Source organism: Pinus tabuliformis, chromosome X (assembly GCF_031772625.1).
Source record: "Pinus tabuliformis cultivar Carrire ecotype Pingquan chromosome X, CPIR1, whole genome shotgun sequence".
In the NCBI taxonomy this organism is placed as follows: Eukaryota; Viridiplantae; Streptophyta; class Pinopsida; order Pinales; family Pinaceae; genus Pinus; species Pinus tabuliformis.
This window is the reverse complement of record NC_142308.1, coordinates 79491502-79516510: the sequence shown is the minus strand read 5'-3', so window position 1 is coordinate 79516510 and position 25009 is coordinate 79491502. Positions and strand designations below refer to the sequence as shown.

The following is a 25009-nucleotide window of genomic DNA, read 5'->3' as shown; positions in this document are numbered from 1 at the left end:
AAAAGCTCTTGAAGCAATTGATGAAAAAGACAGAAAGAAGGAAGAGACAGAAAGAAACAACGCTGAACGTGCAGGTAGATCTTTCGGGATATCTTCTTGTGATTTTGATGCTGAGGGTAGTGGGAGGGGCTACATAGCATCACCTGCTACTGTTAGTGCGAGGTCATCATTTTTTGTTCCACGAATAGGACATGGAGCACAACTTGGGATAAAATCAATTGTTAAAAAGAAGGAGAAGCAAGAAGCAGATAAAGTCATGGGGAGGTGTCTTTTCTGGAGCGACTTACCACTCAGCATCACCAAAACAATCCATTTTGGTAGCCAATGTGTGATGCTATTGCTGTTGTGGGCCTAGGGTACAAAGGGGCTACATATGAGGAGTTGCGGGGGGCCAATTATTCAAGTAAAAAAGCAGGACATCAACTCTAGGTTGGCGGAGTTGAAAAAAACATGGAAGTTTCTGGATGCATAGTGATGTGTGATGGTTGGACAGATAGGAAGGGTAGGACCCTTCTAAATTCCTTGGTACATTGTCCTAAAGGTACCATGTTTATTAAATTAGTGGATGCATCATCACATATCAAAGATGCAACAACGATATGTGAATTGTTAGATGGGTTCATTCGAGAGATTGGTGTGCAGAATGTGGTGCAAGTCATAACAGACAATTCAACTAATTATGTGTCTGCCTGCAAGATGCTTATGCAAAGGCATCACACATTATTCTGGACTCCGTGTGTAGCACATTGTATCGATTTGCTGCTTGAGGATATGGGGAAACTCTCCTTCACCAAGGAGGTGGTTGATATGGCTAGGAGCATCCCCAAGTTTATTTATAACCATGCTTTTGTTCTTAGCCTCATGAGGAGGTTCACTAGAAACAAGGAGTTGCGGTGTCCTGCGATCACACGTTTTGCCACAAACTTTATTACTCTTCAGTTTTTTCTTCGATGTCAGTTTGAGTCGAAGCAAATGTTTGTGTCTAATGACTGGTGTAATTGTAGATATAGCAGGAGACAGGACAGGAGAGCCATTGCAAAAATGGTGTACTCTGACACGTTTTGGCAGGAAGTATAAGAGGCATGCTCAGTTAGTGAATCTATAGTAAAGGTTTTGAGATTGGTAGATGGGGAGAAGCCTGTAATGGCTTATTTGTGTGAGGCCATGGATAGGTCCAAGGAGGCCATTCGTTCTTATTATGCAGACAAGGGTTCTGCTGGCCTTGATAGGCATATGATGTTATACGTTGTGATTGATAGTTGGTGGACAGAGATGCTTCATTGACCCATTCATGTAGCAACACTCTTCCTCAACCCCGCATTTTCATACAAATGCGGCTTTGATTTTGATGGCGAGGTGATGGAAGGGCTCCATTCCTGTATTCATAGGATGGTACTTGATCCTGAGCTTTGTAGCAAAATCAATCGCGAGATACAATTTTATCGGGGTTGTGTTGGGCTATTTGGCTTTGATGATGCTATTAGGGAAAGGACCCTCTTCATGCCACGTAAGAGACAAGTCATCACTCATTAGAAATTAGAATTTTCAATTTAGAATTTCCTTATAATTCTAGTTTTTTAAAATTCAATTATGCAACTTTTATTTGAAAGTTTAATTATGTTTTAAGTTTTTGAATTTTTTATTTCTTTATTTTGTTGTAGATATTTGGTGGCGAAGCTATGGTGCAAGGGCACCAAATTTGCATAAATTGGCCATAATAATCTTGAGTCAAACATGTAGCTCTTCAGGGTGTGAGTGCAATTGGAGTGTATTTGAGAAAATACATGCAGAAAAGCGCAACAGGTATAACTTTGAGCTCCAACCTTCAGTTGAGCAATTACACATTGTAATTTTTAATTTTTAATTTATGACCTTGAAGTGTCAAGAGTCAAGAGTCAAGACTCATTAGTTTTTTTGACGCTCTTACAGGTTGGAGTTCGCACACGTCAATGATTTAGTGTATGTGCAATTCAGATGTCGAATCCAAACTATTGGAAGGATTTTCCAAACCTGAATAGGGCATAATTAGATACGATCTGTTGGGAGGACTTTTCGAACTGTTGAAACCAAATAGGTCAAAGGCTCCAATAGAAGATTTTGAAACCCTAAGTCCAGATAGGTTAGAAGGTCGGACATCAGGCAATCAAGAGGAGTTTTGAACTTCCTTTGCTTGTGTCCGGACTCCAAACATGTCGAAAATAAAGTCAAGCAACTTTCCTAGCACTCTCAACCTGGCTTAGGCTAGAGCTTGCAAGTGTCAAGGCTTTGGAAATTAAAACAAACCACCTGTTCAATGTTCTTGAAGTGATGTTTCCAAATTATGTGAAACCCACAGGACAACCCATCTCATAGGTCACAACAAGGGGGAAGCTGAGGCATTGAAAGCCAAGGTAGCAATACCATTTTAACACCATGACAATGTCAAGTTAGTTGATTGCCATGAAGCTAATTGCAGGGAATTGCCAAGGTTCAATTCAATAAAAAAAGTGCAGCTCAATGACTTCTTAGCTGAAGTAGAAGTTCAAAGGTTAAAAGAGAGACAAAGATCAAACGCCAGAGGACAATGTGTTTGGAGATTTTCGAGTTGGTTCAATTAGTTTGCACAGTGGCAAAAGTGATTACTGAGAGTTGATTGGACTTCTCAAAGTAGGCATTGAGTTAAGCCATGGACGAGTAGACAAGTGCTAAGATAGGATAACCCTTTATACCAAAATCCATTGTTATTTAACTTGAAGTAAGCAACAATACCTTTTGTAAAGCTTAGGAATTTGATGCAAGAGCTTATTTTTGTTGGATAGGTTGTCATTGATGTCAAAGGTGAGTTGTCATTGATGTAAAGAGTGTAAAGATTGTCATCAGTATCTGACATTGAACAAGGATTATGGTTGCAGTGGATCAGGCTATGGTGCATACGGGTATGATGGTTGGCTAACTCTTGTCGAGCCCTTTCCATCCATATGTGGTACGTCACATAACTCCTCATAGTTGAGGAGATATGGCTAGATGAAGTTGATGGGTGTGTCAAGGTGCCTCGAACGAATAACAAAAATTCGTCATATTGGGAAAAACCACATTGGCACCAAATCTATTAAAATGTGCATGGGTTGGTCACATGATCATGAGGTCGGCCTTACGGTCACATTTATATCAAGGGTCGGTCGTATTAAAAACATTATTAAAATGTTGTGATTTGAATTGATGACGATCGATTCAACGCATGGCCCCTAGGCAAGGCTACTTGGGAGCGGAAGCGGGGAGCAACATTTTCAAAAGCTCCTAGTTTGGGAGTGAATCGGAAGCTAATTTTTATATAATATATATTTTTATATATTTTGATGCATATATGTCAACAAAAGCATGTAGAATGATGAATTAGATATAAAAAACATAAAAACATGGATTGAACCATATAACATCTATCATCTAGAACTTATAATCTTCATCAACCATGTCCACAAGTTAGTAACATACAACATATCGAGTCTCATGATTCATCAATCTTAAAGTTTCAAGCTTTCAAAATTCAATATATAACAATTATCATCATTGATCACTAAAGTTGTAACTTGTACTTGTAACCAAATGATAATGAAGAATATCTAACATGAAATAAAATGTTTCAACTTTCAACTTTCACGAAGCATCATATTCATAATTCATTACCAATGAGTTATAAATGCCAACTTCAAACTTCAAACTTAAGTTGTCATATATTGTTTACAAAAAATAGCATAATAAATATGAAAGAGTCAATAGTTATAAAAAGTACTAAAAAATAAAGAAGACAAGTAAATCTATTATCTATTGCTTGACCCTCTTGCCTCAAAGAAATTTCTAATTTCTTGTCTCGTGCTTTATTGGGAGTCTCCTCGTGCATAGTCAAACGACCTTGGTGCTCTTGATTAAATACAAGTTCCATACCCTAGTACCCTAGGTGCTCTTGATTATTGGGAGTCTCCCCCGCATAGAGGGCTTGGTGCTCTTAATTAAATACAAGTTCCATACCCTAGTACATGACAAAATCCAATGGAAACATTGCAAACCCCCCAATCTTGAAATCCTGAAAAAATGATAAGTCTGCTGGATTTTCAGTGAGATCTAAAATTCTACTTTCTCTATATGAGATCCAGTGAGGTCGAAACCACTCTCAAACATCCTGAGTCATTTCATGGTAATGTTAAAAATTTAAGTCAAAGTGACATTCACCTTTATCTTTCATTTTCATCCTTCTCCTTTATCTTTCATTTTCATCCTTTGACTTAAATTTTTAACATTACCATGAAATGATTCGGGATGTATGAGAGTGGTTCCGACGTCATTGGATTTCATATGGAGAAAGTAGAATTTTAGATCTCACTCAAAATCCAACAAACTTATCATTTTTTTAGGATTTCAGGATTGGCGGGATTGCAATGTTTCCATTGCATTTGTCATGTACTAGGGTATGGAACTTGTATTTAATCAAGAGCCCCAAAACCTCTATGCAAGGGAGACTCCGGATAATCAAGAGCACCTAGGGTACTAGGGTATGGAACTTGTATTTAATTAGGAGCACCAAGGTTGTTTGACTATGTAGGAGACTCCCAATAAAGCACGAGACAAGACATTAGAATTTTCTCGTGGCAAGAGGATCAAGCAGTAGATAATAGATTTACTTGTCTTTTCTAGTTTCTAGTACTTTTTATAAGTATTGACTCTTTCATATTTATTATGGTATTTTTTGTAAACATTATATGACAATTTAAGTTTGAAGTTTGAAGTTGGCATTTATAACTCATTGGTAATGAATTATGAATATGATGCTTCGTGAAAGTTGAAACATTTCATTTCATGTTAGATATTCTTTATTGTTGTTTGGTTACTTCGTAATGGTAATGGTTACAAGTACAAGTTACAACTTTTGTGAGCAATGATGATAAATGTTATATATCGAATTTTGAAAGCTTGAAACTTTAAGATTGATGAATCATGAGACTCGATATGTTGTATGTTACTAACTTGTGGACATGGTTGATGAAGATTATAACTTCTAGATGATTGATGTTATATGATTCAATCCATGTTTTTATGCTTTTTATATCTAATTAATCATTCTACATGCTTTTGTTGACATATATGCATCAAAATATATAAAAATATATATTATATAAATATTCACTCTTGATTCACTCCCGAAACAGGAGCTTTTGAAAATGTCGCTCCCTGCTCCCGCTCCCGCTCCCAAGTAACCTTGGTCCTAGTGTTAAGAATTCAATCAAGTCATTGTCATATGATGAAGACCCATTGGGCACATTGTAACATGTCAGAAAAATTATTTTTTTATTTAAAAGTATCAAAATACCCTCCAAGACCAAGGCGGCCTGGCAGCTAAGAAGTTGGCCTCATTAGGGCATGTCGTCTTACCTGGAAGCCTATATATAGGAGGGAACTTGACCTCCTATGGACACTCACTCGCTACTCATCATCTAAGCGAAGGAGAAACATAGGAAAGGCAAGCAAAGAAGGATAGAAGGACAAAGGACAAAGAACAAATTTCTTGGGTTATTTCTCTTTCTCTCTCACACGTGCGAAAGGAAGGCTAGCGTTTTGCAGCTGCAAGGTCGAAGTTTTGTAAGTTGAAAAAAGAAGGTCAAAGAAGGGGACTCTTAGGTCATCTACTAGCCCTAGAAAGCTAAGGTCAAAGAAAGCCTTGGAAGCCTAGAAATTTCTCAACGTGTAGAAGCAGTAATTGTTGAAGGGGCTGACAATTTCTGACCTGTAGTGGAGGCCGAAATTTGTAGCTGGGGGTTGAAGTTGTGTAGCTAGAAGAGATTTGACTGGGTTTGACTTGGATAGAAGAAGCACATCATCAAGAAGATTTGGCTTTGTCTTGGAAGGGTATTGGTCTTGATCTAGAGGTCTTGGAATTCGTCGTTTGAAGAATTTATAAGAAGATAAGAGATTTGTGTGTTTTCCTCATGAGTGGAGAGGTTTTGGCCCTGGCTTGCAGCCTACATCCTGTGTTCTTGTGTATTGTTGATTTTCTTGTTTCTGGTAGCTGTTTGATGATAAGAACAACATAATAATAAGAGAAGAAGCTAATAAGTAAGAAAAAGTAAAAGTACATCACAAGCAGTTATCAAGTATAAGAGAAGTCATCCTGATTGTAGCCCTCTAGATTTCTCAACACCCTAATGGATTTCTCAACACATTGGGGCAGATCAACATGATGAGGCTAACTTGCAATTTGGAGGGAAAACACATTTAAATTTGCTTTAAATATATTTAACAAATGTCATGATGTTACTTGCCCAAATAAATTTGTGCCACATTAAATAATGGAGAGGAGTGCTAAATAATAATTTTCTTTTATCCAAATTAAATTCTCTTTTGGGGCAAGATGGATTTTCCTTGGGGTTGTTGGGTTCCTATGGGGAAATTCATTCCATACCTGCCCCCCAACTTTTAACAGACATAGCTCGTGCAGTCAATGGAGTCTTGTTGATCCATGAGATTGTTTCAGGCTAAGTTGCACGAAACGGGGAAACGGGTACGAGTTTCCGAAACGGGAAGCGATACGAAACACGACCTCCCCAAATTTTGGAAACGGGGAAACGCGAATATATATATATATATATGTGTGTGTGTGTGTGTGTGTGTGTGTGTGTGTGTGCAATCATAAAGCATAAATGATACATTATAATTTATTACACTTAAACATTAAGATTTAATTTACATCACATTTACTCATGAATGATCACATAATGAAAATAAAAATATCGGAATATCCAAAAGCAACCTTTATTAGATATCCAAATCTCAAAATCAGCCTTTATTTATATTAATATATGAGGCTGCAAGTACAATAAAGACTATAAGGCTGCAAGAGAGAGATCCAAATCAGGATTTTCTGCATCCACATCCCATTCTTTAGAAGGACCACTGTTGTATTGGGAGTCTCCTCCTACATAGTCGAACGACCTTAGTGCTCTTGATTAAATACACGTTTCATACCCTAGTACCCTACATGATCTTGATTATTGGGAGTTTCCCCTGCATAGAGGGCTTGGTTCTCTTGATTAAATACAAGTTCCATACCCTAGTACATGATAAAATCCAATGGAAACATTGCAATAATCCAATCCTGAAATCCTGAAAAACAAATAAGTCTGCTGGATTTTGAGTGAGATCTAAAATTCTACTTTCTCCATATGAAATCCAATGAGGGCGAAACCACTCTCAAACATCCTGAGTCATTTCATGGTAATGTTAAAAATTTAAGTAAAAGGATGAAAATGAAAATGAAAATGAAAAATAAAGGAGAAAATGAAAATGAAAATGAAAAATAAAGGAGAATATCACTTTTACTTTAAGAATTTAACATTACCATGAGCTGCATATCAACACTAGGGCAAAAATTCAATTTTATAACTTTAGACACACATCTAGAAAATTAAAAAACAAATTTGAAAAAAAAATAAATTAAAAAAAACACAATTCAATTGGGAAAAGCGGGTTGTACGGCCGGGAAACGCGTTTCCGGCCGTACTGCCACGTTTCCGTTTTGGGAGACATGGCAGTATGGCCGGAAACGCGTTTCCTGGCCGTACCGAACGCGTTTCCGCGTTTCGTCCCAGTTTCCAGCCGGAAACGCCCCCCCCACACGTTTCCTGCAACATAGGTTTCAGGTTTATCATCGATTTGGTTGATATCTCAGATTTGTATGAGTTTGTTCTAAAGTTTCATCCAGGGCGTAGAAGGTGCAAAGCTTATATTTGTGGGAAATGAATAGAAGCAAGGTTTATGCACCAATTGTTTTAATCTGGAATATAATTTTGGTAGTTATTCTGTGTTCTGGCACAGGTCTTTTCACCCTTCAATCTGATATAAATTGATAAATTTCTGATTCAGTAAGAAGACCCTGAAAGCTGTAAGTGGTGTGCATTATCCTCTAATGACTGTATTGGTTTGGGCAAAGGATTTGTTAAAGTGACAAAGCTTGTTGATTGTCTACAGACAGGGCAGAATATATGTATTGTTTCCTACAGGACCATAGCAATTATATCTGGAAACTGTCACTACTTAAAAGGTTGGGACTGCCTGGTGACAAAGTTTGCTATGTGATGATGACCTGAGATGCTTGAATGTTTTGTTGCTGACCATGCTGAAGCTCAAGCTATAAGTTGGAGATGTGCTGATCACTGAGTAGTTGTTACCAGAGTTGTAGGTTGTCATGCAACATAGATTTGTAGAAAGTTGTTGCATTGGTCAGAGCTTGGGCTGTGCAATCGTCAAGGTCTTGAAATGATAACCTGTCCCTAAGGATGATGTCTGCTATGACTAGAACATTGTAGTCGCTAGTTTATGTTGAAAAAGGTTACCTAATGATAAAGGGATTGTATCAGTTGTCCAAAATATTTGTGCTTATTAAAAAAATAATGAATAATATTGCTAACACTGCCGCTGATGTATTGAAGTATTGTTGAATATAAAGTCAGAGATTAGGGTTTAAGTTGTAAGTTGTTAATGAGCTTGAAGACTGTTTACTGATGTATGTTGTGATAAAAGCCTGCTATTAGGAGATGTTTCTGAGATGGATGCTGGTAATATATTGATAATTGACAGATCTGTTGTAAAAGAGGTTGCAGTATTTGCCCTAGCTGCTGGTTGACAGTGTTGATGTATTGAGCAGAGCTAGTGTTTGATGTATGATTGACTAGATTTGATTATTGACCAGAGATTTATTGCAAAGAGGTTTTGGTGTGTTGTTGTCAGTATTGAGAAGAGGGAGTGGTCTGAAAGCTGCTATGTGTGCAAAGAGGCCCTTGCAGAAACAATACTATACCTGTGACAGTTGGACAGCGTTGTGTTCTGAAACACCATTTCATATATTAAGTGACGAGTGGATGTAGTAGCAGAGACAACATTGAAGCATCATTGCCAGTGATTAGGTGCTATTGTAAGTGGGTCATTATCCCTTGCACGGGAGCCTCGTAATTTTTTCTTCTTATCTTTTATTTTCAAGGTGGTGGGGTGGTGCTAGGGGAGCAGATTGATGCTAGCAGGGTGTTAGAGCATCCTTGTTGGAGTTGGTAAAACCAGGGTGTTGGAGCATCCTTTCAGGGAGTTGGAGCATCCTTTCAGGGAGTTGGGGCTTCCTGATAAAACTGAATGCTTTTCTAACTAAAGTACTAGGGAGTTGGAGCTTCTCTTCAATTGGAGGTGATGAATTATTGTACTCATCAAATATATTAGAAAGCATTTTGTGGTTTTCTCCTGCATTGGGTTTCCATATAAAATTTCTTGTGTACTGTTCATGTGATGTGATGTTGTTTATCTAATCTAATTTGTGCTAACAATATTTAATGCTCTGAAAGTGCAAAATTAATTAAAATTAAGAGAAATATTGATTCAGCCCCCCTCTCAGTATTTCCAACAATTTTAATATAGTTTGGAGTGTTTATTTCCCAAGAGGGTTTTCTGTAGTTAAAAATTATCTATTTTTAATTATCATATTGCATGGAGTGTTATTATAAATCTATTTTCTGAGTACTATTGGTGGGATTTTAACTTCCTCATTGTTGGTGTTTGTAGCTCGAGCACTTTTGTGCAGGCCTAATTGTCTAGGCATGCAAAAGTCGCCCAATCTCTCCCTAAACACTTGCTCTAGTGTTAGCAAGTTGCATTTGCAACTTAGCCCAAGACTTAGTAAAAACACATAATTATTATGTTGGCTAATTGAGTTAAAGAAACATTAGAAAAAGTAAAGTATTTACTTTAATGATTATGCTTTAATCTCAAACCTTGATCTCAAGTGAGGCGAGATCTAATCTCGACCATCAATCACTTTGGAGATTAGGGTTAGGGATTTAGCTCAACAAAAAGTTATAAAGCAAGGCTAAGGAGTGGGACAAGACACACCATACAACAACACAAGTTTAAGAGAGGCATTGCAATGAGGAGTATGATACTCTAGTGTGTTGGGTCTGAGGAAGGGGGCACCAAGGAGATTCAGATCGGCTTAGGAGGGCTTGATTTGCTGGATCCAATCTAATGTTGTACATGTAATTTCTTTAGTTGGGCCATTATCCTAGGGCAGGAGCTCAAGTAGATTATGGATTTTTTTTTAATGAAGAATTGATTTGATTGTTTATAATTTTGAGATTGGTTATGTTTTTGCTTCCACTAATTAATGTTAAGAACCTATCTATGCATTCATTCAGTAGATCTATAATTTGCTAGGTCAATGGATTGTCAGGTGCTAGGTTTGTAGGAGAATTAACACCCTCTCTATGAAAAATGGATTATTGGAGTGCCCTTTGAGTGCAAACATTCCGCCACTCTCCCAACATTTCATTGTTGAAAGGGTCCTTGTGGGATTGATGAGTGTAATCATTGTGATGCTCATAGCTCGATTGGAATCAATGCTTTCCTTTGAAATAAACCTTCAAGTTGATTACCAAAAGGTTTGCCTTGTGTGTCTTAGCATTTTTCCTTTTGCACGCTTATTTATTGTATGAAATGCCCCATCACCTGCTACACACTCCTAGAATCCAAACTCCCTTGTTGTAGATAGACTATATTAATGAATTTAGTGATTTATATCATATATTATTTTTTATTTTCTAGTTTATGTGAGTCCCGAGATGAGTGCACGATTAACTTGTGGCTTGAGTAGTTGTGACCCAGAGGCATCTAAGCTGTGAAAATCACTCCAGGATCGTCCCCGGACTGGCCACACCAGCGCTTAACATGGCTGGATTTTTACCCATGGAGTTTTGAGCCGGTGACCTCTACACCATGGAGTGCCTTAATAGAACACCTTGTCACCGTCTTCTCTACCCCCGATGATTTATATCATATATTATTATGCCTTTAGATAATTTGTAAATAAATTGAAATCTTTTGTTATAGTTTATATTTGGTATAATTTAATACAAGTTTCTATAATTTCGTAAAAATTTACATGTCTTTAGTCTATGTGAGGATGTATATTTCTGTATTTGGTTGTATATGAGTTTTTTGGTTGTCTCATATCATGTGCATCTTGTTATTTGTATATGGTAATTATTATTGGCATTACGATGTCAAAACACAATTTGTTGAGTGGATTGCAACATTTTGTTCTCTAAGGTTAAGTTTCTATTCCTGGAAATAAAAAATTACATCATATCAGTGGGAAGTTTGCCCTAGTTTGCCACTTGGGAAATCAGACTAGAGACAGAACTTCAATTTTAGCAATAGCCAAATAAAGAGTTTGTTAATTTTTATCCATAGTACAGAAGAGCCAAGGTGATATGCTAAGCCTCTAGGGACATGTTTAAACTGAAAACATGAAAGCATAGAAAAAAGAAATCAAAAGAAAAGATTGCATAGAGACAATCATTTTGAGTTATCGACATCAAAGGCCTCCATTGGAATGGGCTTCTTATTGCTGCCTAGAGAGCAACGAGGGTCAGGGAGGGATGCCTAATTGAGTCTCTACTTGCCCAAGCTTTTGATCCATGGAGTTCATAGTCAGCTGCATCTCATCCAACATTAATAGAATTTCTTCTTGGGCTTCTTTCCAATCAAGCATAACTCGAACCAACAACATTTTCAAGTGCCAATATATGTTGACTGTGTACATGTATTGGCTGTAGTGGCATTTGGTGTGATTGTTGAAAATTGGCAGCTAAGGGATCAATTTCCTTGAATAAAATATCGTTTCTAGCAATTCTAGAGTGACTTTCTAAAATTAGAAAGTTGTGTCCATCATCGCAAACATGACTTTCCAAAAATAGTAAATCTCCTCACTTTAATTGGTAATCAAGTATAGATGATCGAAAATCACTTAACTTATCCTTAATCAATCTTAATTGTTCAATTTTTACTTAATCATCAATATTATCATTAATATTATTATTATTCTTATGATACTATAATATTATTATCAAAATGGAAATGCATGTCACCTTTCCTATTTTTCTCTCAATCATGCTCTTCCCACCTCTCTCCCTTTGATGGCACTCATAACTCTCTCTCACTCAATGATGCGTTACTCTCTCTCTCTTAATGGATTCGTTGCACTCCTCTTACACTCTCTTACACTCATTAAAGACTTGTCATAAAAGATTCCTCTTACGCACTCTTCAATGCATATGTTACACTCTCTCCTTTAAGGCATGAGTTACAAGGCATGCATACCTCTCTCCTTTAATGCATGAGTTACAAGGCATGCGTACCTTGCTCCTTTATGGCATGAGTTAGAAGGCATACATACCTCTCTCCTCATGAGTTCCAAGGCATGCATACCTTTCTCCTTTATGGCATGAGTTACAAGGCATTCGTACCTCTCCTTTAATTGGCATATGTTACTCTTCCTCAAAGCATGCGAGTTACTCCTCCTTTATGACATGAACTCATTACTCAATATATATATGTGCCTCATATCTTCACTCCTTAGTCACTTGTGCATTGTGAAAGGATAATTCGAACTTGTGAAAGAGAGAGTTGGAGAGACTAGAGAAAGAGAGAGAGAGAGAGAGAGAGAGAGACTTGGAGAGTAAGAGCAGAACTTGGTGAGCGAAAGTGATTTAGTGTTTGCATCAGCTGCTGCTACCAGAGATCTTCTTGCTACAACTAGTTCAAATTTGGGTGAACTTACTCATTCTCTTGATATCTCATTGTATTTTGTTTCTTTGTTGAACAATTGATTTTTAATAGAAGAAGAATTTGGTTGGGTTTTCCCCTTGTGGTTTTTGCCTTGGTCATTGGACCTAAATTCTCTATGTCTCATTGTGTTCTTGGTTGTCTTCTATTGTGCATATGGTTTATATGGTGTATGTTCTATCTACAATTGCTTAACTAATATTGCAGCTAAAAAAGTTTCATGATAAGTAATTGTTTCAGCGTAGAACATCAATTTTTAGCAATGACCCATGTTAGGAACACAACCAGCCACCTCAGCTAACACTTTCAAGTCAGTCAGACAATGACGCTCATTAGCCAATTTTATTGCTTCCACTATCTCATCTTGGATCTGTTGAGAGGTGTGCTCTCAGTATCGAGCAATTGATCTCTCCACTAACTGCCGGGCTCAAGAGCCACCCTACTCCCAGTAGTAGGTTGTGCCTCTATGGCTTTGAGCCCATTGACAAGGCATATTATCCCAATCACTTTTTGACCACACCTGGCTTGAGCTAGGGAATAATTTTATACTGGAACCAACGAGAGGATGGTGACAGATGTTGAAAAATAATGTAGCTATGGTTGACATTTTTCATTGCAAGAACATAAAGAAGAAATTAATTTGTGTCATCTACAAGTCAGCTCATCTAGCCCTACGAGTCGGCTTCAATAAGTCCTACATGTTGGACCCATTAGGGCTAATTAGCCCACATATGACACCTATATATAAGTGCTCGTTGGCTCTCATTTCATCATCATCGAATCATCAAATTCAACTTGCAATCTCAGAGTTTATCCACACATGCAAAGGTCAGATAAGGGCTTCATTTCAGTTGTGTTGAATTTTTTCTTCAAGGCTCGTTGACTACTTTTGAGTTGGGATATTTTGACATCTATTTGGCATTTGTGTTCTTCATTTTTTAGGCCGAAAATGACAGAAGAACCTAACTGGAATTTCACTCTTTTGATGTGACATTGACCTGAAGTTGACTAAGGGTTTTGCCTGTAATTTTGGGCCAAGTTTCTCGAATAGTTCGTTGGCACTTTTTGTGGTGACTATAGTGATATCTTCGACCTCCTATAACAGTGAGCTCAGGCCCTAATTTCGGCCTTGTTGAGGAGTTTTGTACAGTGACATTGAAGTTAATATTTGATTGGTGTTGCTCATTGAAGACTGATTTGATTTGTTGGAACACTTTGATGTACTTTTGATGGAAAAAATCTCTTTCTCATAAGGAAAGAATTATTGGGTTTTCCTCTTGTGGGTTTTTCCCTGGTTGTGAGCCTAATATTGGTGTCTCTTGTCTCTTATTTATTGCCTACTATTCATTATCTACTGTGATCTATATTTACTAGTCTTGTTGAAGAATTAATGGGTGAAGCTTTTCATGTATATCTACTTGTTGATTAAAGTATAAAGAAAGAGTTGATTGTATCAATAGAAGTAGTTATCATTTATTAAAAACTATTCTAGTCATTGCATCACTAGAATTTCAACATGGTATCAGAGCTTTGGTGAAGGAAAAGAGCAAAGAGATCATCTTCAAGAGCACTTGAAGAACTTGAAGAGCATTGGAAAGGTTTTTGGGTTCTGTCCTCTATTGTGCCCAACAATCTTCATCATGAATTCTTCATTCATGAAGACTGAAAGCAAGCTTGAAGGAGACACTAACTACAAGGTTTGGAAGGCTAGGGTTGAGATAATTCTTGAAAGGAACAAAGCCTTGGAAATTCTCACAAGTAAAATCACTGAACCTTCTGATCAAGCAAGAAAGGAGAAGTATCATGAAGATGATATTTTGGCAAGAAGTATTTTGTTGGATTTTGTTAGGGATCATTTGATTCCCTATATTGTTGAACATAAGATTGCTAAGGCTATGTATGATGCTATCATTGGGTTGTATACCATTAATAATGTGAATCAATCCATCAATCTAAGAGGTCAACTTCGTAACATCAAGATGACAAAGAAAGACACAATGGCATTCTATATTGTCAAGATATCTCAAATTAGAAACCAACTCAAAGCCATTGATGAAGAAGTATTTGATAAGGAATTGGTAGTTGTTGCTTTGGGTGGTCTCCCTAGATCTTGGGACTCATTTGCATCAGGTATTAGTGCAAGAGAGAATGCTCCAACCTTTGACAAGTTATGGGCAACATGCACTCAAGAAGTGTCAAGACTCCATTCCAGAGGAGAAATTGAAGATCCAAGGATAGAAACATTTGCAACTCATGCTAAGGGAAAAAAGAAGAAAAAACCACATTTTGGAAAATTCCAAAGAAGTGTTGGTAAAGGAAAAGGTCCAAGATCTTGTTCAAGGAAGGATTCTATTGCTCATAGAAGACCTCCTCCTCCATCTCCAAATAGAAGAGATAGAAGAGATACAAGAGACAACAAAGATAGAAAAGATAGAATGATCTAATAAATGTTCAATGCTTTCGTTGTCTAGCTTATGGTCACTATCAAGCCGAATGTCCTTAAAGGAATTGAAGAGATGACTATGAAAGGGATGATGATCGTAAAAGAAAAAAAATGACATCATGCATCTGTTGCTGATCTAAATGAGCCATCATAAAAAAGGAGGCATAGGAGAAATGCTTTTGAATTTGAACACTTATTTATTTGTGCTCTTACATGATCCGTGGAAAATCATGATGAAATTTCGCTTGTGGACAGTGGTGCTTCTTAATACGTGACTGGAAACCATTATTATCTATCTGAATTAGTTGAAAAGAAGTTCTCTCAAAAGGTCGAGCTTGGAGACAATGGAAATTATGAAGTCAAGGACATTGGTACGTCATCCTTCCAATTGGAATCGAAGGTAGTGTATCCATTAACAATATTTTATATGTTCCTAGTTTAAAGAAGAATTTGTTGTCCATATCATCTCTTGAAGACAAAGGATATAGAGTTGCTTTTGTTGATGGACAAGTCTTAGTATGGAAGAAAAATGCATCTTTTGAATCTACTAAAGTCATTGGGGTACGAATTAGAGGACTATATCGTCTCCTTGGTCATTCATTCCAAGCTCTTTTTCACAACACTACAAAACTTAGATTTGGCATAGAAGGTACACTCATATGCACTATAAAGCTTTGGGAAGATTGAAAGATTTTGTTAAAGGAGTACTTGAACTTAAGACAAATCATGATGGAGTATGCAAAGGATGTGCCCTTGGGAAAAATGTTAAAGGAAGATGCACTAACAGTGATAGTAGATCCAAAGGAATATTGAATCTTATACACTCTAATGTTTGTGGGCCCATGCCTCACAAAACCTTGGGTGGATGCTTATTCTATATCTTTTATTGATGATTATTCTCACAAAATATGGATATATCTTCTCAAGACCAAGGATCAAGTGTTTGAAAAATTTAGTGAATTCAAAGCTTAGGTTGAAAATGCTACAGGAATAAGAATCAAGACTCTATAGTTCGACAATGGTGGGGAGTATGTATCAAATGGATTGATTGATTTCTGCAGGGATGCTGGAATTAAGAGGTAGTTGTTAGTTCCATACTACCCCTAACAAATGGAATTACAGAGAGAAAGAATAGAACTATAATGGAAGTTGTCAAAGCAATGCTTCATGATCAATAATTGTCGATGTTTCCTTGGGGTGAAGCTGCAACAACTGTTGTCTACGTTCAAAATAGATGCCCACATTGAATCTTGGATTATAAGATCCCCGAAGAAGTCTTTACAGGTGAGAGACCAAATGTTGAACATTTAAGAATCTTTGGTTGTCTTGTTTTTATTCATGTACCCAAAGAGAAAAGGACAAAGTTGGAACCATCCGGGAAGAAGGGTACCTTTGTTGGATACAATGAGAATTCAAAGGCCTTTAGGGTCTATATTCCAGGGCAACGATATATTGAGACTTGCAGGGATGTTATATTTGATGAGGATGCTGCATTCTGGAAATCCAAGGGTTCACACTTGGATTTTGATGATGAAGTACAAACTGCTCCAAAGAATGTGGAACCAAAGCCCCAGGAACCTGTATCTATGAATGAAGCTCCACATGAAGAAGACATTGATCATGAACCTGTTGAATCTACAAAAGCTCCTATTGTCAAGACAAGAAAGAGACCTGCCTGGTTAGAGAAAACATTGAAGGAAGCTGAAGGTCATGCTGCTGCTCATGGGACTTTCAGAGAAAGAAAGAAGCCTAAAAAGTACTTTGCTTATACAACCTTGATGTGCAAGATTATTGAGTCTGAGCGATCCTCCTATGAGGAAGTTGTTGAAGAGAAAGTATGGAAAGAAGCGATGACTGAAGAATATCAATCTATATTGAAGAACAATGTTTGGGAGATCGTGCCTAGACCTGAAGGAAAATCCGTTGTGTCTTCAAAATGGATCTACAAGATAAAACATGTTGTTGATGGAAATGTGGAAAAATACAAGGCTAGAGGCTCGTGGATTCTCCCAGAAAGAGGGAGAAGATTATGAAGACACCTTTGCTCTTGTTGCCAGGTATGCATCTATTAGATTTGTTATTTCTCTTGCATCTATTGCAGGTTGGAAGTTTCATCAAATGGATGTCAAAACAACTTTTCTGAATAAGGTCATTGAAGAAGAAGTCTATATTTAACAACCTCAAGGGTTTGATGTCCATAATAGACAGACACATGTTTGTAAGTTGAAGAAGGCCTTGTATGGTCTAAAGTAGGCTCCTCGTGCATGATGCTCCTGCATTGATGATTATCTGTCAAGTCTTGGTTTCAAGAAGAGCATTACTAATCCGAATTTATATTTCAAGGTTGATGGTGAACCCCTGATATTGTTATTGTATGTAGACAATTTGTTTCTGACAGGAGCCAAAGTATTGATTGTTCAGTGCAAGAGGGAGCTAGCTTCTGAATTTGAGATGAAAGATCTTGGCCTCATGCATTATTATTTGGGATTGGAAATTTGGCAAAAATTTGATGGGATTTTTGTGGGCCAAGGCAAGTACATTTTTCCGATTCTTTAGGGTTTTGGCATGATGGATTGTATGTCGATGGACATTCCTACGGTGATGAATTTGAAGAAGATCTAGTACAATGACTCAGAGTTGTTTGATCCTACTATGTATCGTAGATTGATTGGCTCATTGAACTATCTTGTGAATACCAGGCCTGATATTTGTTATGCAGTTAATACATTGAGTCAATTCTTGGTGGAGCCTCGTCGTGTACACTGGGTTGCAGTGAAACACATATTGAGGTACTTGTGAGGTACCATTGAGTATGGTCTAATGTATGCTTCTAATGGTGAATGGCAATTGTATGGTTTCATTGATGTTGATTGGGCTGGTAGCTCTAATGATAGAAAGAGCACCTCTGGATATTGTTTTAGCTTGAGCTTCGCTATGGTTTCATGGTCTAGTAGGAAACAAACCTCTATTGCTCTGAGTACAACTGAAGCTAAATACAGTGTTGCTAATCCTGCTTACTACGAGCCTATATGGTTTCGAAAATTGTTCTCTGATTTATTTGATCAAATGTTAGAACCGACTAATATCTTTTGTGATAACCAAAATTGTGTGAAGCTATCTGAGAATATGGTGTTCCATTACAGATCAAAGCATATTGAAATCAAATATCACCACATCCAAAATATTGCCCAAAGAGGAGTTGTGAAGATCGAATATGTTCCTACTGATGAGTAGGTTGCTGATGTATTGACAAAGTTGTCCCAAATGAAGTTTGGCTATTTCAGAGAACAACTTGGAGTTGTTAAGAACCCCTATTTGAGTGAGAGGGAGCACTTATTACATAGAATTATGGTTAGACCATCTCCTGTAGGCTGTGTGCCATGAGACATTGTGGTCCGGGAGATGGATTCCTCCCATAGGCTATGTTGTGAGACATTGTTGTTCAGGAGATGTATTGATGATTCCTCCTGTAGGCTGTGTGCCATGAGACCTTGTGGTTCGGGAGACCTATTCCTCCTGTAGGCTATGTGCGGTGAGACATCGTTGTCCGGGAGATGTATTGATGATTCCTCTTGTAGGTTGTGTGTCGTAAGACCTTGTGGTCCGGGAGATGCTTTGTTCTTTCCTGCCTTACGCTGTGTGCCATGAGATCTCGTGGTCGGGGAAATGCTTTGAGATGGATGCTATGTATCTTTCCTTATGTTGAGTTTGAGAGAGAGTAACATGGATTGTGTTCTCTTCCTTAGGCTGTGGGCCGTGAGACCTATGAATTGGTCAGGAAGATTGATCTTGAGAGAGAATGAAAAACTGCCTCCCTAGCTAAGAGGGAGTGTTGAAAAATAGTGTAGCTATGGTCGGCATTTTTCATTGCAAAAACATAAAGAAGAAATTAATGCGTCATCTACAAGTCGACCCATCTAGCCCTGCAATTTGGCTCCAAGAAGTCCTACATGTCGGCCCCATTAGGGCTAATTAGCCCACATAAGACGCCTATATATAAATGCTCGTTGGCTCCCATTTCTTCATCATCGAATCATCAAATTTGGCCTGCCATCTCAGAGTTTATCCACACGTGTGAAGGTCAGATAAGGGCTTCATTTCAGCTGCATTGACTCTTTTGTTCAAGGCTTGTTGACTACTCTTGACTTGGGATATTTCGGCATCTATTTGGAACCTGTTCTGTTCATTTTTTAGGCTAAAAACTACAAAAGAACCTGATTGGAATTTTGCTCTTTTGATGTGACATTGACCTGAAGTTGACCAAGGGCTTTGACTGTAATTTTGGGCTGAGTTTCTTGAACAGTTTGTTGGCATTTTCTGTGGTGACTACAGCGATATTTTCAGCCTCCTATAACAGTGAACTCAGGCCCAATTTTTGGCCTTGGTGAGGAGTTTAGTACAGTGACATTGAAGTTAATTTTTGATTGATGTTGCTCATTGAAGACTGATTTGGTTTGTTGGAACACTTTGATGTACTTCTGATGGACAAAATCTCTCTCTCATAAGGAAGGAATTTTTGGGTTTTCCCCTTGTGGGTTTTTCCCTGGCTGTGAGCCTAATCTTGGTTTCCCTTGTCTCTTGTTTATTGCTTACTGTTCATTATCAAGTGTGATCTCTATTTACTGCTCTTGTTGAAGAATTAATGGTCAAAGTTTTTCATGTATAGCTACTTGTTGATTAAAGTATAAAGAGAACTGATTGCATCAATAGAAGTAGTTATCAATTGTGAAAAAACTATTCTAGTCATTGCATCACTAGAATTTCAACAGTGACACGTGTCAGGAACACAGTCAGCCACTGCAGCCAACACTTTCAAGTCAGTCAAACAGTGACGCTCATTAGCCAAATTCTCTCTCTGCTTCCACTATCTCGTCTTGGATCTGTTGAGAGGTGTGCTCTAAGTATTGAGCAATTGAGCTATCCACTCACTGCTGGGCTCGAGAGCCACCCTACTCCCGGTAGTAGGTTGTGCCTCTGTGGTTTCGAGCCCATTGACAGGGCATATTATCCCAGTCACTTTTTGACCACAGCTGGCTTGAGTTAGGGAGAAATTTTATACTGGAATCAACGGGAGGATGGTGACAGATAGGCGGAGTGCCCAACAGAGAGGCCGAACAGGGTGGCCCTAAAGAGAGTGGAAGCAATTGAATACTGAAAATGGTGAGAGGATGGTGACAAATCGATGAAAATCCTAAGGGAGAAGCAGAATAGGGCGGGCCTAAGAAGAGAAGTCAAAGCTGGGACTCCTCTAAGGCCCAAGTTGTATAAAAAGCCCAAGGAGATGGGCACAGCAAAACCACGTTCGACAGAAGAGAGAAATAAGAGGAAGAGATTGAACCTGCAAGGCCTGCACGAGAGAGAAAAAGAAACAACAAAGGGGGCTGACCCACTCACGAGTCACCGAAGAGCCAGAAATATTGTGAAGAAAAAAATTTAAAACTGGAAGATGCATAAAAGAAACCCAAGTCACTACCTGAAGTTGTACCAGCTGGAATGGAGTGAACCTTTCCATGCCTGACCATCAATCTCGCTGTAATTCTACTTGCAGGTGCCAATAAATTATCCTCTTGTGCAGGGTGATAGCATTATGGGAGATGAGTGCATTCCACCTCCAGAAGTGACCAATGCACGTGGGGAGGTCTGACCAGACTTGAGTATCTGTCGAGTGGAATGCAACATTAGATCCATTCCATTTCATGTATTGTTTGTATATGCTAAAAGTCAAAATAAGTACCAAGGCAGGTTGGCAGGGATGTATAATCCTGATGAAAATTCAACAGTGGAACATGAAGATATTCTGTATTAATCATTTATATCTGTTAAGGACATTAGATTTATGCTATAGGTTTTCCGAGGACAATTCAGACTACGGATGCTGGAATCCTTCCCTAACTCAGGATGTTTTAAAGAAGCGGGAAGTGCTATGCAATTGTTTTCAGTCTTCCCTAACTTATCATGTATACTTAACTAACTAGTAGTCATATTTCTACTAAAACAATCACAATAACATATCCCATAAGTTCCCCTTGGCCTTTAAATGTTGTTAAACCAGGTCTCTGCCTTCTTGTTACATTAAACTTACTTCTTAATCCACTAAGCACAACCATGCGTTCCATGATTCCATCTAATATCTTAAAAGTACACCTAATTTATCAACTTAGTTCTTTCATGGTATTTTGGAGGGGTCGGTTTGTTTTCCAAACATATCTTGGTGTTTTATTTTCACCTTGTAAGAACTAATGATTCAATGAAAGATTGCTTGTGTGGTTGTGATGTGTTGACGAATCCTCTATGAACCCTAACTTGTTCAAATCAATTTGCAAGGCACTTTGTACTTAATTTGCGTCTGTTCAACTCCTTGTACAAAAATCATCTTATTTAGCTGATTAAAGAATTTGAGGAGTCTTTTGCTCCATTGACATTTTATTGTTTCCTGGTATTGCTTTATTTAAGTCTTTGCTTTCTTACATACATTCCATGCAAAGCTGTCTAGGAATACCTTCTGAAATTTTCTAAGATTCTTTTCTATCTTTGCATATAAAGTTAATCGGTATCTATATATGAAATCCATGGTTTTTTGAGTGCTAGTTTTAGCTCTCTTACCTTAAGGCCCATGTGTGTTATGCAACTGGACTTGTCTTTATCTAAGTTCCTCGCCCTTTTAGCCTTTTTAATACACTCAGTATGTGATGTACAATGTGATCTAGTGCACTATCTGTTCATGGGTGAACTAGTTGCTGTGCTCTGCAAGGATTATCTGAGGAATCGTGTCCAATGTTATTCTAACTTCTAGCATTGCCAAAAAACTTATTAATGTGTCCCAATAAATTTCAACCATTACAATAACTAGAAGTCAGCGTGTACCTCCTCTCGGAAAGAACCTTGGAAAAAGGAAAAGTGATATTGTTAATTTGCTTAAGGATGTATTTTGATTAAATATTAAAAAAATTATTTCTTAAAATGAAGTTTGTTTGCCCGTTCTCCCTGAACTGTTACATTAATACGTTAAATATGTGGAGGTTTCCGGCCTAATTGGATGCATTATTTGAAATTTCTAATGGTTCTGTAGGTTGAGTCCACTAGAACTTAATCGAGCAGTTCTAATTCCTACATTTGGAATGATATAATACCAATGCTATAGATTCTTATGGCCTTGTCATTTAAGAATTGTTGAGTCAGTACCTAAGAAAATTTGTTATCTTCAACGGAAAATATTGCTGTCATAAACAAGAAAGAAAACTTTAATACGTATTGAAGTTCTTTTGGCTGTTCACTTTATTTGCTATTCTAACTTGCGCTTTGTTCCCAGGTGGTGTGCACTCTTGGAAGTATAGTTTTTGTTGCAATTTTAATTCTTAGGGGAGTTTGGTCAGCAATTGCATACATAAAGATAAACGGAAAAACAAACGAGGATCCATGGAATGGTGCACAGCCTGCAACTTAACTACTAATGGATACTTCCCAGCCTTCAATAAAATGTGTAATTCTTTATCCAGTGATCTTGGATACCAATGGTTACATGAAATTTTATAGCTTTTGTAATCATAAAGTCTGCTTCTTGTCAGCAACAAAGAAGGAAAGTCAGCTAACGAGTATTTGGTATATTGTAATCATATGTTTCCTTCTTGTCATCAACAAAGAATGGAAAGCCAGCTCACGAGTATTTGGTATATCTTTCTACACAGTTTAGATTGCATTGTTGTGATTTGTTATCTTCTTGCCAAAGAAGAGTAGAAGAGAATACAACAGATTTCATAGGCCAAATGGTCTATGGGATTTGGAGGTTACATCTTTAGGAGGGCATGTCTTTGCAGAGAATTAAAACAGCAGTACTTGTAAAAGAAAAGTAGATTCAAGCTAGATGCCTCATAATTACTATAGGAAGAAAGTTGCTAATGTCATTGCTTCAGAACCTGTAACATTCATTGGGGAGCATTAACAGTTTATCTTGAAACTATGAATGCTGTATATTTCATCTGATGCTTGTTGAAATTCTAGTGTTGCAATGACTACAATAGTTTTTCACAATTGATAACTACTTCTATTGGTGCAAATTGTTCCTTCTTTATACTTTAGTCAACAAGTAGTCATACATGAAAAACTTCAACCAATAATTCTTCAACAAGAGCAGTAAATAGAAATCACAGTAGACAATGAACAATAGACAATAAGCAAGAGACAAGAGACACCAAGATTAGGCTCACAGCCAGGCAAAACCCACAAGGGGAAAACCTAAAATTCTTTATGAGAGAGAGATTCTGCCCAACAAAGTTACATCAAAATGTTCCAACAAATCCAAACTATTCTTCAATGAGAAATACCAGTCATAATCTGTCAATGTAATGAGAGAGATCAGCTCCAAATTCCCTGTAATAGACTGCTTAAGAAAGCCGAAGTTAAGGCCTGTAACCACTGTTATGAGAGGCCGAAAATAGAGCTGTAGTTACCACAGAGATATCACAGAAGATCGGCCTCAAGAATTAGTCAAGAAACTTCGGTCAAGGAGCAACAACCACAGTCAACGAGTGTATCCAAGTCTGAATTTTTCGGCCTTCAAGGTGACATGAAATAATAGCCCAAACAGAAGTGAAAATTGCCCAATACAAATTTTGGTCAACTTCAGATCCAAAAGTAAGGTCAACGCAGATCACATAAACCCTATCCTCTTCTTCACACGTGTGGTGTCTTCTTCCTGTAATTGCAGATCAAATTGCTTGATGATTGGTTGGTTGAAATGAGAGTTGATGAGCTCATATATATAGTCGTCATGTGAGGGCTAATTAGCCCTAGTAGGCTGACATGAAGACCTTCTTGGAGCAGACTTGTAGGGCTTAGTTGAGCCGACTTGTAGGATACCAAAAAATTAATATCTTCCTTATGTTTGTAGTGAAAAATGCCAACCATAGCTACATTATTTTTCAACATTCCCTTGTAGCTAGGGAGGTAATTTTTCATTCTCTCTCAAGATCAATCTTCTTGACCAATCCATAGCTCTCATGGCCCACAACCTTAGGAAGAGAACACAATCCACATTTCTCTCTCAAACTAATCATAAGGAAATATACATAGCATCCATCTCAAAGCATCTCCCTGACCACGAGGTCTCATGGCACACAACCTAAGGGAGGAACCAACAAAGCATCTCCCGGACCACAAGGTCTCACGTCACACAACCTACAGGAGGAATCATCAATACATCTCCCAGACAACAATGTCTCTCGGCACATAGCCTACAGGACGAATCATCAATACATCCCTCGGACAAAAATGTCTTACGACACACAACCTACAAGAGGAATCATCAATACATCTCCCAGACAACAATGTCTCATGACACAACCTACAGGAGGAATCATTGATGCATCTCCCAGACAACAATGTCTCTCAGCACACTGCCTATGAGAGGAATCCATCTGCTGGACCATAATGTCTCACGGCACATAGCCTACAGGAGATGGTCTAACCATGATGCTATGTAATCAGTGCTCCCTCTCACTTAGAGAGGGGTTCTTAACAACTCCAATTTGTTCTCTAAAACACCCCAAACTTCATCCGGGTAATCGGTTTCATTAAGACATCAACATGTTCATCAGTAGGAACATATTCGAGCCTCACAACTCCTCTTTGGACAATATTCTGGATGTAGTGATACTTGATTTCAATATGCTTTGATCTGTCATGGAACACCGAGTTCTCAGATAGCTTCACACAACTTTGATTATCACAATAGATAATAGTTGGCTCTAACATTTGATCAAACAAGTCAGAGAACAATTTTCGAAACCATATAGCCTCACAGCAAGCAACATTAGCAACAATGTATTCAACTTTAGTTGTACTCAGAGCAATAGAGGTTTTTTTTCTGCTACCATGAAATCATAGTGAAGCTTAGGCTAAAACTATATCCAGAGGCGCTCTTTCGGCCACTAGAGCTAC

At 37.8% G+C, this 25009-nt stretch overlaps 1 protein-coding gene across 2 annotated transcripts in view; it reads left to right on the top strand.

Moving 5' to 3' along the window:
- Nucleotides 1-22767, top strand: part of LOC149138462 (uncharacterized) — a 137037-nt gene extending 114270 nt beyond the window's left edge. For both annotated transcript variants that reach the window (XM_089447759.1, XM_089447760.1), the window contains exon 4: nt 22383-22767. In XM_089447759.1, the coding sequence (XP_089303885.1) occupies nt 22383-22517 (135 nt within the window). In that variant the 3' untranslated portion in view covers nt 22518-22767. The remainder of the gene's footprint in view (nt 1-22382) is intronic.
- Nucleotides 22768-25009: the final 2242 nt, after the last annotated feature.